Genomic DNA, 17,657 nt, shown 5'->3' with positions numbered 1-17,657 from the left:
TCCCAACTGCGTGCGGGGAACCTAGAAAACAAACATGCTCATTCTTTCAACATTAGATGTAGGCACCTCTGTGTTAAACAGTTCACTGACAACACTATAAGCCTGTGACAGACTAGCTTTAACTGCATTTATCTGTGGAAAACCACAATATTATAATTAAACCCAAACCAAATGGCAGTGTTCAGTTGTAGAAATGTGCCACATAGTTAAAATAACCAGAAACACTTGTCTAATTGCAGAGAAAAATGAAGGAAATGGTGCCTGTCAGGTCATATGTGCACTAGCTGCATTCAGCATATACTGTAGCTTTCAGGAAACTAGTGGAATACCCAGCAGCCACTGTTTTGGCAGTTTGTCTCACAGCCTCAGTTATTTTCTACGGATCATGCTGCTTGGATCTCTGAACATTCCAGCCTTCTATTTTTCTTCGTTTTTGTCTTAAGAAAATTATTTTTTCACCTTTACTCTGTGTTAAATAACAACTTCAACATCTTCACTCTATTTTAACAACTTCAGGGAATATTGTCTCTTCAAAATTCCTTCACTTTTCGTGAAGTGGGAGAATGCCTTATTTTTTGTGAAGTGGGAGAAAGGAGACTGATTCTGACTCCCATAACTTGTGTTTTGTCCTTTCCAGTGATAACTTTGGCGTTTCCATTCCATAGAGGAAGCCAAAACCAAAGGGTTCCTTACTAAAGGGAGCAGCACATTCTACAACTGAACCCGCTCTTAACAGCTAGAGGAAGACCCCACACTGTTGGTGTGGGGGACCTCTCCTTACGAAACAGGCCTAATCTAAAGCACTGACAATTGTTTTGAACTGTGACTTCTCCTCACTGATCCAGGACAAAAAGAGGCCCCTTCTGGCACGGTGCAGCAGTCCGGCTGTTGCACCAAGCCTTTCCTTTTAAAACCTCTCTTCTCATCCTTTTCCCCTGAATGCTGCCTTTTACCCCTAGCCCTATCTCATTTTTCCATGCAGGGTCCAGATGACATCTTTAATCCCCATGGTGAGGAGCAAGCCCCAAAATTAAAGCTCAGTTACAGTAATATGGGGTTGCTCTACCAGGGGCAAGGTGCCAAGAAGCAGGAGGAACCACCAACAGGGTACTGGTGGGCCTACATCAATTCCCATAACACAGGAACATGGAGCACTTTTTTTGGCAAACTATGCAGAAAAGTTGCATCATCAAAACCAACTTTAATTCTTGCAGCCAAGAAACTCCTATAGATATTTCGGAAATTGGCAACAGGCTAGATGATCTTGAACGCTTGGTGGACTAACCAGAGTTTGTTATGGTGCAGTGTCCAGGCACTAGAAGACCAACATGTCGGACTGCAAACAGAGCAGGAAGACCTAGAAAATAGGAATTGGACACATTAATATTCCCATACCTGGTGTCCCCAAAGGTGCAGAAAGTGAGAACATCATGAACTTTACCAGAGAACTTCTACAGGCCATCAAGGATGACCCTGAAGCGCTGACATTACAAGTAGACCCCGCTCACAGAACCATCTTAAATACAAACTGCGCAGAAAGCATTTCTGTCATCCTCAGGTGCACTTTTTGTTGAAAAGGTGGCCATTATGGGAGTGTCCAGAGAGATACAGACCTTGTATTCAGGGGCGCTACCATTCAGTTGTTCCAGGATCTTTGCCTTGTCACTCTGAAGAAGCATAGGGATTTCCACCCAGTCACAGACTTATTTCGAGATCGCAAAGTCAAATATCAGTGGAGCCACCCTTTTAGTCTTATGTTTCACTTTTTCACAGTGCCGTGAAACCCTATGGGTGATTAGCTGCGCTTTACAAACCCATGATCGATTGATTGATTGGAATGACAAGCCATGTCTTCTGCGTTCTCTGTCAGAAACCTTATTCTTATGTAAATGTAGGGGCTCCCTAACACTCTTAAACTACTTCATTAGACATAAGAGACCTTAACTCCCCCAGTAAACGTCAGCAGGTGTGGAGATACTTCCTCCACCATGATCCCAACTTTTCTTTCCTTCAGGATACCCATCTACCTAAGTCAGATCAGTCCTATATGAAACATCCAAGAGACCCCCAATAATATTGGGTCTTTCTTACTACCAAAACTGTGGGTGGGTGGATTTCTCTATAATATGCAAAGCACACATTGGTTAAAAAACATTGACAATAGCCAGGGACCAGGGCCACTGTCAGAAGCTATGCAAATGGGGAGATCTCCATTGTCTATGCTAAACATGTATATCCCATATGTAGCACAAGACACCTACATTTGCTCTTTATCAAAGGAGCAACGATGCTATACGCAGGAGGATATAATTCTGAGAGGTGATTTTAATTTAGCTTGTGATACTGACATGGATAGCAGTCTGAATTCCTATCAGGGGAAGAAGCCTATGTCAGCTCTCCTTAAAAAAGAGATTAGAGAACTAAGGGCCTGATTTAGATATTGGCGGCAACGGTCCTGCCACTACTTTTTTGATTGACAACCTGTCCGCCTATTAGGCAGTCTCCTGGCCCGATTTACATGTTGGTGGGATCATAGACGATAACCTGCCCGAATCCCAGCCAATCGGGCAGAACTTCCCAGCCACATTGTTGGCGCCATAGCAGAAATCAGCTGACAGCTGGACTCCAGCCAGTGTTCTGACCATGTATGCAGATTTGAATGTGCCTTCCTGCCACTGAAACTTTGGCGTGAATATCTCCACATGTGAGTTGGTGGATTAGAAGGGAAATGAGGTAAAAACCTACCTTTTTTTCTCTTTTCCACTTCCTTTTTGGACTAGATCCCAACTGGACATGTCCTGCTATTGCTGTCGCCACTTGACCACAAAGGAAACTGCCCCCATGGTCGTCCGACTCGGAAGTGAGCACACCCTACTAATACTTAACTTTGCAATATAACTTAACATTAGCCTGGGACCCCTGTGTTTACATACATATCCCTCAATAATTTTTTTAGTAGTGTAATGCAAATGTGTTGAAAGTAGTTGAGTCAGTAATGAAATGTAAAACACCTGTATCAACACACACTGACCAACAAAACACCTATTATTGTTTGGTGTGAGTATTAATTCCCCTAATGAATGCTTGCACCAAAAACTCAAAGTGCATCACAACTGGCAGCAATGACAGTGCTAGGACATTACTTTTGGACATGTCAGTTGAATGTTGTATTGGCAGTAATGAATGTGAGTCACACCATGTATCTCACTGTGATATCAATCCCACACCATTTATTTACTCAATTGATTGTACAGCAATACACAATGTGGCACAAACGTTGTGTAAGGCAATAGTCAAATGTACTGTCATGTAAACCTTGTCTCATGTACATTACTTTGCCAGTGTCATTCCTATGTGCCACTGAACAATGTATGTAAGATACAATTATTCCTTCCATGGTTAGCCTTAACTTGTCTCCCGCTTGTAGTCCAGGGGCATCTATTGGTCACATATCAAGCACCACAGACCTTGTACTTAGAAGTGGTGGGAGAAAAGGTGGAGGGGTCAAGGCAAGGTAGTAGGAGACTTGGGAAGGAGGAATGAGGGTAGGAGGGGTGTGAGTGGAGTGGCTGGTTGAGGTAGAAGGAGCTGTATGTAGGTGTGCTTTTATGTGCGTGAGTTGTGTAATTGTGTCAGTTGTGGTTGTGTCTGTATGTGAGTGTTGTGTCAATTGTGTGTATAAGTTGTGTGTTTGGATGTATTACATTGTGTATTTCCTGCAGGCAAGTGTTGCGTTGGAATGGAAAAGAGTCATGGTGTGAATGAAGAGGGTTGTGTAGTGTGTAGTGTGGTGTGCAGTTGGACACATATAGCCACAGTACCTCAGTTGTGTGCTCCTGCCATCCATTCCATAGCCATAGCCACTGGCACAGGACAATGTAGAATTGCACCCTCGACGGACCACCTCAGCAATGTCACTGCCACCAGAACAACGCCTAAATATGGTCGGCGGGAACCCACCAGCCTGGCTGCAATAGAGTATTGTGAGCCAGCATAGCAGTCCGTCATGGCGGGCCAGCTCTTACACGATGAGAAATACTCAATCTCAGCCGACGGATTCTCAACCGCAATACATCTAAATAGGGTGGTCAGAGGTATGTCAGCTTGATGGAGTACTTGGGAACGCCGCGGGATGGCAGTACAGATCTACATTAGGCCCTAAGTTTACTAGATACTTGGTGTTGCATGCATCCTAAGCTCAGGAGATTTCTCCTATTACTTGCTCTTCCACACCTCTTATTCCCGCACTGACAACCTGTTTCTCACATACTCTCATTAACTCAGTCGTAGTCGCTAATATTGCAGTATCAGACAATGCACAGTTAGAGCTTACCTGCAGGAACGGACTCTGACAGTCTCAGAGTGCCCCCTCTTCAAGACTGAATCTGCAAATTCTTAGATTCCCTGTAAACAGAGCTACCCTCCAAGACATGATTAGGCATTCTTTTAGCCTTAACACCCTCCCCAACACCTCACCCCACATTTTATAGGATGCGTTTAAATCTTCAATTAAGGGCACCATTATCACTATAGCAATAGCAAGGGCGACGGAAGCTCTCTTACTTGAGCAGTACTTACCATCTGAAATCCAAGCTCTTCAGCAAAGAGATAAACCCTCTCACAACATAACCAAAGAAACCTAGCTGTTTTGAATAGGTAGTTAAGAACACATATAACAAACTGAGGATCACTCCCAGACTTCTTGCACGTAAAGTTAGATTTCATAGAGCTAAATCACACATCGCTTGAGTCAAAACTAGCATTGACATGTGGGCAATAACCGAAAAAGAAAAATAAGAATTCTTCCATCCGTTCCATCAATCACTTTATACCAAGGTCCAGAATACCCTTCCGACATCCAGGACTACCTCCAGAGCTGTCTGTGGACACCTGTTCCAGCCTACTATAGGGACTTGCTTGGATCGTCCATACACTATAATTATTTATGTAAGTCCATTCAATCTATGCCACTGGAAAAGATTCCTGGGCCATATGGACTCATATTTGACTTCTATAGAACCTTTTCCCTCTTCTGCAGGAATAGCTTTCTGTACCGTTCAGCTCTTACTCACAATACAAGCCTCACTCCCATGATGTGTGAGGCTGAAATTAAGCTTAAACCTGGAAAATGGCCCAACTGACTGCAAATTCTATCGCCCAAGAGCACTTTTAAATACAGGTGCAAAGCTCTTTACCAAAATTCTGACACAGCACCTTGGTCCTCTCCTTCCTGGCCTGATATGACGAGACTAGGTGGGTTTTATATGCCACCGTCAGGGTGTACATATATCCTGATGCCTCGTACATCTGGTTGAAAAAGTTCACAAATAAGAAATAGCAGCTCTGTCTTAGACACAGAGAAATTGTTTGACAGGGTTATCTGGGCCTTCTTTAGAGCAGTCGTGGGAAACATACAACTTAGTCCAACAATGATAAAGATCATGTGGTATACGTCCACCCACCCAAATTGGTTATTAGTATTAATGGCCAATTCACAAACCCCATTTCACTTGCGAGAAGTACTAGACCGGGGGTTTTTCTCGCCTCCTGTTTGTCTTGGTAGCAAAACACCTGGCCATAAATATTAGACAATCACACAAGATATCTCGAGTTCCATTTTGGTGGAAAGACTCATAAAGTTAATTAATTTGTTGACGATATACTCCTCACAGTAAGTAACCCTTCTGAATCCTTACCGCGTTAGTTGAAATTCTAGACCACTTTGAACTGGTCTCAGGCTTCAAAATTAAAAAATAAAACTCCAACGTACTTACCCCTACCTCTTCCACGTCAAGACTTTCCGCAACTAAAACCTCTAGTCCCTTTTCGGTGGGCCTCACACATCATCAGATACATTGGCCTCCATATTACCATCCACTTCAAAGACCGCACTAAAGCAAATTGACCTGATTATTGCAAAATGTTCTTGAGGACTTTAGAAAATTGAGTCTCCTTTATATATCCTGGTTATGGCGAATGAATATAATTAAAATGAATATTCTCCACAGAGAATATTCACTCTCTGGGGAACCCCTCATTAATTACATGTTGAGGCTGAAATTTCTCTGCCTCACACCTACAAGAGAGAGAGCTTGCCAGCTTTTTGACTGAACCGCGAGACATATATAGTACGGGCAGTGATCGGAAATCACAGAAGAAGATCTATCTTCTCAATGATTCAGCTCTTCTTCTTCTCCATCAGATAAAGTTCAGCCCTTCTTCACCATCAAATAAAGTTTCCCCCAACTGTCCACATCATATTATATCTCAGATCATTCTCTTTTATGGCACCAGTCACTTCCCATTAAGTTGCTTTTCAACTTCCTTAACATCCTCTCGCTTTTGTTGACCTAGGTATGCAGATAGTAGTGGTTAATAGGTTTCTTATCTATCTGACATTGGCATTCCTTTCTTGATTTCCGTAAGATGCTTAGAGGCCAGAAGGCCATATCACAAGGTGAATGACAGCAATTATGTTTTTATTTTTTTCTACTTTTCCTTTAACCGTTCTGCCACCTCTTTATTATCATGTGTTGAATGCATCATTTTATACTGAATGGAAAAAAAACTCAGTAAACAGATTTTAAGCAAATAAAAGCACAATATGCATCACAGACCTAAAAGGACCTTGACTTCACTGTCGCATTATTAGACTGCCTAGGCTTGTATGTGAATATAGAAAAGTCAGTCACATATCCAGTTCAAATTCTGAACTATCTAGGACTGTCTGCAAACACCATCAGAGAAGAAGTGTTTACTTTAGAGGATAGAATGTGCACCATTTCACATAGGTCACCAGTTGTTACCTGCCAAAAGGCCAATATTGAGGCAAGATACCTCCCTTCTAGGATCTATGGCCTCTTGCGTTTTGCTAGTGCCTAATGCCCGTCTCTACATGAGACCACTGCAACAATGCTTAGAAGATCAGTGGTCCCATCATCACAGTGACTGGAAAGACAAAATCTGCTTGAATCAACCAGCACAGCAGTATTTACAGTAGTGTCTCAACAGACAGAATCTAACAGACAGAATCTACTCGGAGGAGTGCCATTCCATCAGGATCTTCCTACTCTGCAGGTATAGATCATCTCACAATTAAGGGTCAGTGGTCACTGCAACAACTATACCACATCTGCATTCTCGAGCTCAAAGCAGTCCACCTTGCTGTCAGAGTTTCCTACAAGCACTGTGGCACAGACAGAGTAATAGTGCAGATGGAAGAAAACTACCACAGTGTGCTGTGTAAACAAATAAGGAACTCCCAAGTCAAGAACTTTGTCGTTTGAAGCTCTAGCAATTTCTCATTGGATGCTAGTGAGAAAGCCAACTCTACAAGCGGTGCGTGTGCCAGGTCTTCAAAACCACCAAGCAAACTTAGCAGATGCTTCTACAAAAATCAAAAATGGGAGCTCAATTACTGTTTTCAAGACTCAGGATTCCCAAAAAATAGACTTATCTGCTACCAGGCAAAATACAAGATTTCCAAGCTAAGGATCTAGAATGTGGGAGCCACAATTCATGGGCAGTGCTCTTTTGACAACTTGATCAGATAGACTTCTGTACCCTTTTTCACTGATACCACTAGTACCATCAGTCATCATCAAGTTCAGACGATCCTCTGCAACCATAATTTTCTTAGTTCTAAAGCAGGCAAGGCAGTGGTGGTGTCCAGAGCTACTTCACCTATCATTCAACCTCCACAAGAGACTACCATGCAACTACAATCTTTTTTCCAGGATTAAAGGGAAGATCTTCTACCTCAGCATACAATACTTAGATTTGGCTGCCTGGCTCCTGAGGTCACACTGCATGGACACCTAAATGTATTGCCACAATCTATGAAGATTCTTAGGGAAACAAAGAAACCATCTAGCAGGAGCGCCTGTGCTTTTTGGTGGAAACAATTTATGATTTGATGCCTCTGTGTGTTGACCACAACCAAAGTTTATGATGTTGTTCTCAAAAGGCCATTCCGTGCTTCCTTAAATGTAGCACTACTGTTTGTGTCATGTTTTCTGTGACTTGTGACTTTCTCCCAGTTACTTAATTGACTTCTGTATCATAAATAGATGTTTCCTAATAGATGTTTTTTTTGTGTGAAATGCAAACGAAATGCTTTTGAAAATGACTTGCTTTGCTGCTATTGCAACAGAAGAGGAGACAAGAAGCCAGGGTACAAAGCTGCAATAATGGACACAAACACTAGCAGAAGAAACCATTAATTCCATCACCACTTCCCTTGTCATTATCTATTTTAGTACTTGGATGACCTTTACCTTTGCTTACCTCCCCTCCCAACTTTTGTAAATTGCAGGGCTTTTTTGTTTATTTTCCAGTCTATGTACCTAATTTTCATTTTCACACTCAACGTCGAATTTCACTAAGTCCTCCATCAGCAGTGCCACCTTCGGTATAGGTTTTCTGTCAGCCTAAGATTATTTTGATATAACTTCGAACATTGGGAGGTCTAAGATGGGCCAAAAGAGGGAGAAGCAGACATGCCTTGTCTAACTGTGTTAAACCACCTTACAATAATTTTCAGTCTTTCTATTGAAGTGAGACGATCCATACTAGTTTATAAGGGGAGAGCTAGCACCCTGAGTTAGAGGTGTGTGGCAATGGTATAAATGCGTAATATGGATCTCACTGCACAGTTCTGTCTCTTATATTAAGCAGTATGAAAATACCACACTTAGTGATTAGTTCAGATGAATGAAACCAAAAGACTAAAGGCAGAAAATGTTATAACACTGCGGCCGTACAATATTACAAATATATTTTTTTCAAAATGGGAATTTGGGAGGTAATACAGAGGGGTAACTTGATAACCAGCTACATGGTATTTATCTTTGTGCTTTGGACTAGTCTCTGTATAAATGAACCTACTAGGGTACTGTGGGCTGCTTTCCTTCAGGTAATCTACCTAACAGTAGCGACCCCAGGTTGTGGGGGTTGGGGATGGTGTGAACTTCTAAGGCTATGAGGCAGTGTGAGACAAGATTCAAAACAGAATTTCAAAATACAGCCAATAAGGAAACACTGGCTCAAAAGGTAGAGCTAAAGATCAGAAATTAGAGAGAAGCGTGAAGGTATATTATAATTTTAAAGTGCAATACAGAAGTAATATCATTGAATCAATCAAAATACTTTCACGTGAAGGCTCAGAAATAATGTATTAAAGAGCAAAATCGGGTAAATGATATACGATCTGTAAGTCAAAGAAAATCGGGCAGCATCCCTAGTAGAGACCCAAAAGATCTGGCTAACCCCCCAAAATCAAGAGTTTATATAGCCATTTTGAGCATAAGGAATCACTGAAACTTCAAAGTCAGTATAGTACGATTATCCTTACAGAAAGTCACATTTCATATTTAAACAAAAAAATCAAGTGGCCCTACCATCTAATTATTAACCATCTATATGAATGTTGATATCATATAAAATAAACAGTGCACATCTTGCTGCATGTGATATAGAAAATACAAACACAGAATGAACATCATGATTCAGCAGCCATTTTAACAAAGGTGGAGATGAGGCCTAACTGAGGTCTGGTTAGCATGAAAAGTATTAATGCACATATACAAGTTAATGTGGAAAACCTCCACAGTTTGTAGGCCCATGTTTTCAAAATCCATGTAATTTTAAGTTTCAGTATTCATGTCCTTTATTCAAAGTTATATTGCTGGTTCGTAACAGCTGCTAAAATACCAAGTCACACAGGCATTTGGCAGAAAAAGTAATTAATAATTTTGTTTCAGTCCGCAGTCAACCTTCACCTGTTGGGCCACCAAGCACAATACCTTGTAGTCAAAGTACATCAAGACCGGTAAGTTACATCTTTAATTAGATGAAATACTTTTTAAATTATATTTTACAGAAAACAAATAATCGTGGTTATCAAATTGTTGGATGTCAGAAAAACAGTAATAAAGGCTTATAACATAATATCAAAACAGCCCAACTCACAAATAGTAGAAAGCTGTGATTTGTTTGTAAAACTGCCACTATAACTCAATTAATTTGATGGGCTGCATCCTTCACAATCTAAGACCAAATCAAGTGGACCCCTAATAGGAAAAAACACCCAAGTTCCCAATACAAACTTGTTTTGTTAAATGACTCGCCAATGGAAGCATAGTGAGCCTTGGTATACACTTACCCACAGTGTCATGTTGTACTTGAGTTCCTTACTTTCACCACCTTCCAGGGTATGTCTTGACTGTTCCACCTTGCTACCGCTGTAGGCTAGTGCCCAAAGGAAATAATAATTGGAGTGCAATAAAATTGCTGACCCAAGTCTTTAATGGGATCAATATTGGGATCAGTACTCATTTCTGTCAGTCTTTGACTAGAAGAATGCGCCACAACAATTAGTCAACCAATAGCCTACCTCCAACGAGATGGCACACCTCTATAGAGGTCTCATCCGGGTGCTCTCCTGATGTCCGCAATGACCCAACAATGAGCTGAACAGCTCATTTTCTTTTCCCTTTTTAATGAACTAATGCCACTATTGGTAGCGCAATAGATCATCTGAGCCTATTGTAATTGCTAGTTACTATTCATTGGAACTCCTATGTTCCAGCAGTATCTGCTTTGTCTGTCTTCAATAAGCACCGCATGTGAGTCTGCCACATTGTTCAAGGACACTGTTGAATATGGTCAGGGCCACTGGAATTATTTGATTTTTGCTGTCACAATGTTTTCTGCATAATTATGGATTTGCCACATTTGACATATAATCCATCAGCTGCTGCATAATCTCCAGACTTTAACAAATATCTAGCGCAAATAGATCAGAAGTTACTAAAACATGTTGCTACATTTTTTACTACAAATTACAAGACCTTCGCAAGGGCTGACTGGTCACCATTCTGTTGCTTATGGGTATATGGGTGTTAAAGGGGTGGTAATGAGATGAATATGTTGCCCAGACAGTGTTAGCATGTGTAAAAGTGACAAAATAATACTTTATAATTGATTTTGTTTTCCGAAAACCTTCATTAAGGAATGTATGATTATTCCATAAAGAATATAATGTATCCTTACTGATGTTATGGTCATTACACAGGACTTGTCTACTCTAAGTTGACAAAGTTGGTTATCCCTTGTTAAATAGCAAAAAAAGCATTCACTCTTAATGATGCTTTTAGAGAGTAAAAAAAGGATTGATAAGTTTACACATAGGTACATGGATGGTGTATTGAGTAAAATGTTTTATAAAAGACTTGAGACATCTAATATATTTGACTCGTGGTCTCTAGCCACCTGGCTGCACCAATAAAGAGAAACGTACATAACTACTGCTGTGCGTGGTATCTGGTAAGGACCCTTGTACCACCCTGTTGCACATTGACTGAACACAGTCAATCAGGGGGACGTGGCTTGAGCATCGAATCAACATGGCACCTTAGTGGAGTGCTCCCATTGAGACTGGCAAACGATGTAGGCAGACTGTGGACAAGTGAAGTCTCGCCGAGGGTAGGCAAATGGTCCCAGAACTTATAGTGGTGCTTGGAGGCTCAGGAATCGAATTACAAAGAAAGAAGATGCTCTCAGAAATTCAGTAAAATTTGGGACCAATTGCAAGACCACAGGGCGCTGACCAGAGAAGTACCTGGGGCAGGGCGGATTCTGGGTGGGGAGAGGGGAAAGTACAGTGTGGGGAGAGATACATGGAGAGATATATTGGAACCACTAAGGTAATAACCTATGCAGGCTAATGTCTCCTGCGATCAAATGCAAGATTGAAACATCTTGCCTAATTCTCATTGGCATATAGATGGTACACAGACTCATGAACAAACTATTATACTGTTTCTATCAAGTTTTTATATTGATTATAAATCTGCAATAAAAAGATGTTTTAAAAAAAAAAACAGTCAGTCATGTTGTAACATACCGGTTTTACTTGCTGGACAAGTTTAAGATGAGGGTTAAATCATCCCCTATTAGTAATATCCTAATTGTGAAGTGTTTAGGGTAAAAGTTAACAGTCACGTGCCATTAGTACTTAGAGCAAATGTAAATGGTTGAATACAGAATCCATTCCTATACCTGATATAATCATTGTTCTTTATGTATTTTGGAAATAAAGTTGAAGTAGAGACTCCCTCTCTGAATTCACATCTGGTATGCATTATTGTTTTCAGAGAGAGATATCAAAGTATCTTGGCTTCTGAATACTGTTATTAAGAAGCAGCTGATGAGTCTCATACGTTAGTTTGATGTTTAGTAGCACAGCAGGAACTTGATCTGGTTCTGTTCGGATTTGTGTAGACCATTGTATTTGCTGTGGTATTTTTTTAGTTGTAGTGTTTGCTGTTTGTTGCTTACTTTATCTTGCAGATTATTGAGTTAAAGTATCTCTCACTTTTTAGAAACATTTATAAAATGAGCAGGTGCGGTCAGTGATTCGGCTTGCTTGTGACTAATTTTCCCTTCATGGGTCAGTGATCAGATTTACAACAGTCCCAATGTATTTTTTTCCTTTATACTCCCACGGTTAAATAGTCGTCGCATAGCTTTGATGAAAGATAAGCATTATCATATTACAAGCAGATGGTTAATATGCCAACAAGTCCAAATAATAGTCTTGTAGTTTCTTGCATGTTTTATCTAAAAGATATGAGCTCTGTCCTCTATCTAGGTCTATTGAGCTTCCCACTGCAGCAGCTGTATTAGGTGGATTGTTAATGTCTGAACTTTGTAAAACACTAAGGAATGTGGTGCACAGTGTATTATTATTGAGTTAAGAAACGTTTTGGCTAAATTGGAATCCATTCACATCTTCTTCTAATCTTCAAAGGATGTTAACACCGCTTTGTGGTCTATATTTGTATTTAAGTTAGAAAGCAGGACGTTACAAGGTACTGTGCTCTTAGTTCTTTTACATACCATCTTGGAACACTGCAGCTTTGACTAGGTACATCAGAACCCTTTCCCATAATTAAAGCTAGCAGCCCACACTATCACAGGGTTTCATGCCTGTTTCATTGTTTGATTGAAGTTGCAGAATTTTACTGTGTAAAATTCTAATAAGGCTAGGAAATTACGGTTATAAATCGAGAGAGAGCACCAAGCGGCAGGACTATGAATGAATACGTTTTAATTTGTATTGTACACCCATAAACTTGAATGTTACTTAAACTCAGTTTGTATCCTTTTTCTCTCACCATTCCATGAAGTGACCATCTGGACCCCATGGACAGCCATAGATTTCTCAAATTCAGAAGAAACAAATATGTTGCACACTTGAGTAACTACAATCGATCTTGGGCACATATCATATACCCAACCTCATAGGCCGGGAACTCCCCTACCAGTTTCCCATTTCTGTTGTTCCGAAAAGAAAAATATTTTTTTTTTGTAAACTGAGAAGCAAATCCAATATTTGCCTCAAATCCATTTCACGTATTGCATACATGGTATCCTTCACAGGGTTTTCCTCAGTTACAGATACAAGGGGCCCTAGAGTTACTCTATATATAAGTGGCATAGGGCCACATGTACAAAGGTCAGGTTTTGCAACTCACAAATTGCGAGTCTTAGCAAGTTGCAAAACCTGATGTACATCAGTTGTCTCAGATACTGTTAGCGATTACTAAATGGGTCACAAGGGACCTGACTTATTAGTATGCATGAGGCACGTCGCAAATTGCGACCCATTTGGGAATTGTTGCACTCTCCTGGATGGTGGTCTGCTAGGGTCAGTAGAGCAGCATATCTGTTACTGTGTTTTAAATAACGCATTTTTTTTAATGCAGCCCGTTATCCTTAAAGGAAAACGGGTTGCATTTCAAAAATAAAAATGAAACATTTCAGTTTTATTTTTTCAGAGCAGGCAGTGGTCCCTGGGACCACTGCCTGCTCTGAAAAAATGATTGCGCCCCATTCACAAAGAAGGGGGACCCCTTCCCGTTTGCGAATGCTTTAACACCAATTTGAAATTGGTGTTAACTGCAATTGTTTTGCGACCGCATTCACGGTCACAAAACAGTTGTGCATATCACTGCGAGTCGCAATTAGGAAAGGACGCCCTTGGCATGCCCCTTCCTAATTGCGACTCACAAACCTATTTTGCAGTTCGGTAAATAGATTACTGAATCGCAAAATTAGATTTGTACATTGGAAAATGTGAATCTGGCCTTTTGCTCCCAAGAAAAGGCTACGAGGCAGGAACAAGTTGTTGCTTTTGGAATTTTACCTAAATCCTATCTAAATGTATTTGAATTGGGCTATCAGAACCATTGGTCTGAGAGCATTTGCAGAAAGACAGGCTGGCTGCCTAACCCACTAGGCTTAGTTTATGCCTGGATTACTGGACCAGAGGCCACTCTAATGTCCTGCCAATCTACAATAGGCTGACTACAACTAGTTGTGGTCACAGCATGTTGCACTCTTTCAGGATTCCTCCACTGCTGCAGCAGCATCCAAAGGACTGGGCCACTTGTGTTCTTTGAAAGTTGTGGGGATATGCTCTACTTAGAAAGTGACCACCAGTGTCTGAGATCAGCACTTTCTAAATCTTCAAGTGCCCTGGAATTTTCACAAGTCAAGAAAGAAGTCGGAGCTAGCAAGGTGTGATAGGAAGTGCTAAGAGCTTATACTCTCCTAGTCCACTATTGCCTTTGCTTATAAGCTAAATTTACATTATTGTAACTAAGCAAATCCTCCTGACCAGTCAGACATCGCTTATTTAGCATACTGCCATAAATGAATATCCAATTTGAATGTAACCTATTGTCAAGATAAGGTCACACTAGCTGATCTTTAATCCTGGAGGTAAGCCTCCAATATTAGGGCAGTTTATTTCAGCAGCCAATGTACTGTTTGGTAATGGGGCAACAGCATTCGATAAATACCCCCAAAAAGAAATCACTACTGATGGAGGAAGACACCAGTGGTATTTAATAATCTTCAGGAAAACATGCCAGAAGAATGAGGATGATCGAAGAGAATCAATAACCATAAAGCAGATGGGATTCTGAAAAAAATTAATCAAAACTTGGTAGCAGAGCATGACAAGCTGGAAGAAAAATAACTGGAACAAATATTTGATGAGAATAGTAGCAGTGGGTGACAAATCTGCTGGCAATAAAGGAACCAGAAGTGTTGTAATGCAGTTTTCCTTTGATCAGAAACCTTTCAATACTAGAGGTGAACCTAGAATAGGAAATAAGTAATCAGGAAGTAATTCTGCCATCTTAGTTTGGGCAACTATGCTCCACCACTGAGTGGGAAGTACCATTTTGCATTGGGCAGAAGGACTATGCCCTACCTCCAAGATGGCACAGTTCTAACCATAGGTTGTGTCCTTTGGTGCCAGTAATGGACATCAACCCTCTTGGTCCCAGCCTCCTTCCTGCCTTCCAGAGAGAGTATGCTAGGCAAACCCTGCCACAGTGCCAAACCTGCACAATTGGTCTGCCCACATCAAGTAAGCGTGGCACAGAAAGAAGACCCCACAGCCCATGTACAGTCCTTTTTCCAAGAATGCTGGCTCAGTGTAATGAATCATGGGTTGCAGGGATCTTAACCTTTCCTTTATCCAATTAGACAGGAGATTGACAGGACAAGTGCCATCCCTTTTTCTTCTTGATTTGATCTTATCACACACTTTAAACAAAACTGTGTTTGTATGGAATCATGGAGCCTTGCATATTTTGTAACGATTTTAAGTAACCACACAATAAGCAGTGTTGCAATATTTCACTGAAACAAGGCTAGTTGCAGACAGATTTACAATGAAATGTTCTTGTAGCTGAAATAACACTGAGAAGCACAAATACACAGTTCAACAGAGGAACAAGTAGATCTGCTTCAAAAACCTCAGAAACGTGATCAACTTTGACTGGTTTGTATTGTAATAAAATGCTCTCAAACCTGACCCAGTGAATGATATCCTTGATGAACAAGCCTCTGTCTCTTGGAAAAGTAAGATGCTTAAGCAATCCACTCCTTGATACACAGCAATCCAGTAATGAGAAAACATTTACAGCAAAACCTCATTCAGAGCAACTTTACAAATTTTTGAATGCTCAATAAGAAATTCAAAATAAGAATTGTTGATGCTGATACAACATATTTATAAAGACCAAGTTGATTGTACAAAAAACTAACCTAAGCAGCCCATCTGCGTGGTATGGCAGCTAACCTTTGTCACTTTCCTTCTGTCCCAAACTCACAGAAAAAGGCCTTAAGTTTGTAGAATCTTTGCTGAGAAAACCGATAAAATCTTGACCTCTCAGTGTCCCTAAGGTTCCAGCAGCAAGTGCAAGTCCACTTTACACATGCAGGATATTACAGTTCATAGAAAGTCTTTTAAAAACACTCACAGTACTAAACCCTTTATGTGGGAGTTCTGCTACTTATACCCTTTGTAAAACAGACTACCTGAAACCTAAGCCTGTGCTGGCTCCATATCACAAATAAATAGCTATTGCTAGGAGAGATTTTGTGACAGGTTGAAAATCATATTAAGTTACCTTGTTCTTAAAAAAAAAAAAAAAAAAAGGTTACTCTTACCTATAGGTGCACTGTGAGATCCTGCTTGATGATGACCTAGTGCTGTCATTCCTCTTTTACATCTCTACTGGGATCACAGCTAACACTTTCTTCCCCTACTCTTTTTACTTGTCCTGTCCTCTACTTCTTGCTGTCAAGTAAGAATTACCCTTAATGTTCTCCCCACCTCACACTAGATCCTCTAAACCCTCTTTCCAGGTCCAGGTGAGTAAACTTTGTAACCCAGATGTAAATATTTTCCTAGTTTAGATTTTTTTAAAATTTTACCCACACTGAATCATTATTTCTGATGGATAATTCCTCACCTTCTGAATATTGCCAGGTGCCATACTGAATCCAGAAGATTTTTCAACATAACCTCTGCATTTCAGTGCGTAGAACCCTGTGGCTCTCTGTCACCTCCACTCTGCCCTGCAATTGACGACTGGAGCCATAATACATTGGCGTTTCTTTCGGCAGCTTCATTTGTGAATGCGGAGCTAGGTCTTTCTTTCTTGTCAGTTAACAAGCTTTTTTTCTCAAAATATTTCTAATGTGTAAGGGACATGTTAAGTTTTATAGGGACTGCCACCAACAAATGTCTGTGACTGATCCTCACGTGGTATGGCTCATGTATGTAGTGTCAAGCCAGGACTCAGTCATTTGGGGAGTGTCCCCAAAGGCGATGCGGAACAGCAAAGCCAATATGCGTGTCACTGAACATCACTGGAAATTGCATAAAGGCCTCTTCCACGCAAAGTCTCAGACCTGGTCCTGTTCCTGCGGTTGGTCTCATGACAGATCTTTGTCACCCTCCTAGCCTTTTGGTAGGTCCAGGTCGAAGAATTAGCACAAGACTTCAAGCAGTCATCATCCTAACCTCACCACTCTCCCTCAGAGAAGTCACAAGGACGTTAAGATGCCCGTGATCTCATTCCCAATCCACCTCAGAGGAACTGTCCCACAACTGATTTCCGATGCAACATGAGTCCAACGGTGTCACCACAATTTAAAAATGCCATGTTTCCCATCTTCAGCACCCTACCGGTTTCCTCTTGCATGCCTTCGGGCCCCAGGAATCTATGAAAGTCCCCAGCCAGACTACCCAACAGTTCTGCCTTTGGTGCCTGCTCTGCTTTTTGAACTTG

General features: G+C 40.9%; 1 protein-coding gene across 8 annotated transcripts in view; it reads left to right on the top strand.

Moving 5' to 3' along the window:
* Positions 1-17,657, top strand: part of SYNJ1 (synaptojanin 1) — a 767,318-nt gene that overhangs the window by 656,062 nt on the left and 93,599 nt on the right. For all 8 annotated transcript variants that reach the window (XM_069204034.1, XM_069204040.1, XM_069204035.1 and 5 more), the window contains one exon: positions 9,762-9,829. In XM_069204034.1, the coding sequence (XP_069060135.1) occupies positions 9,762-9,829 (68 nt within the window). The remainder of the gene's footprint in view (positions 1-9,761; positions 9,830-17,657) is intronic.

This window comes from Pleurodeles waltl, chromosome 8, assembly GCF_031143425.1.
Source record: "Pleurodeles waltl isolate 20211129_DDA chromosome 8, aPleWal1.hap1.20221129, whole genome shotgun sequence".
NCBI lineage: Eukaryota > Metazoa > Chordata > Amphibia > Caudata > Salamandridae > Pleurodeles > Pleurodeles waltl.
This window is presented reverse-complemented; position numbering and strand designations above follow the sequence as displayed.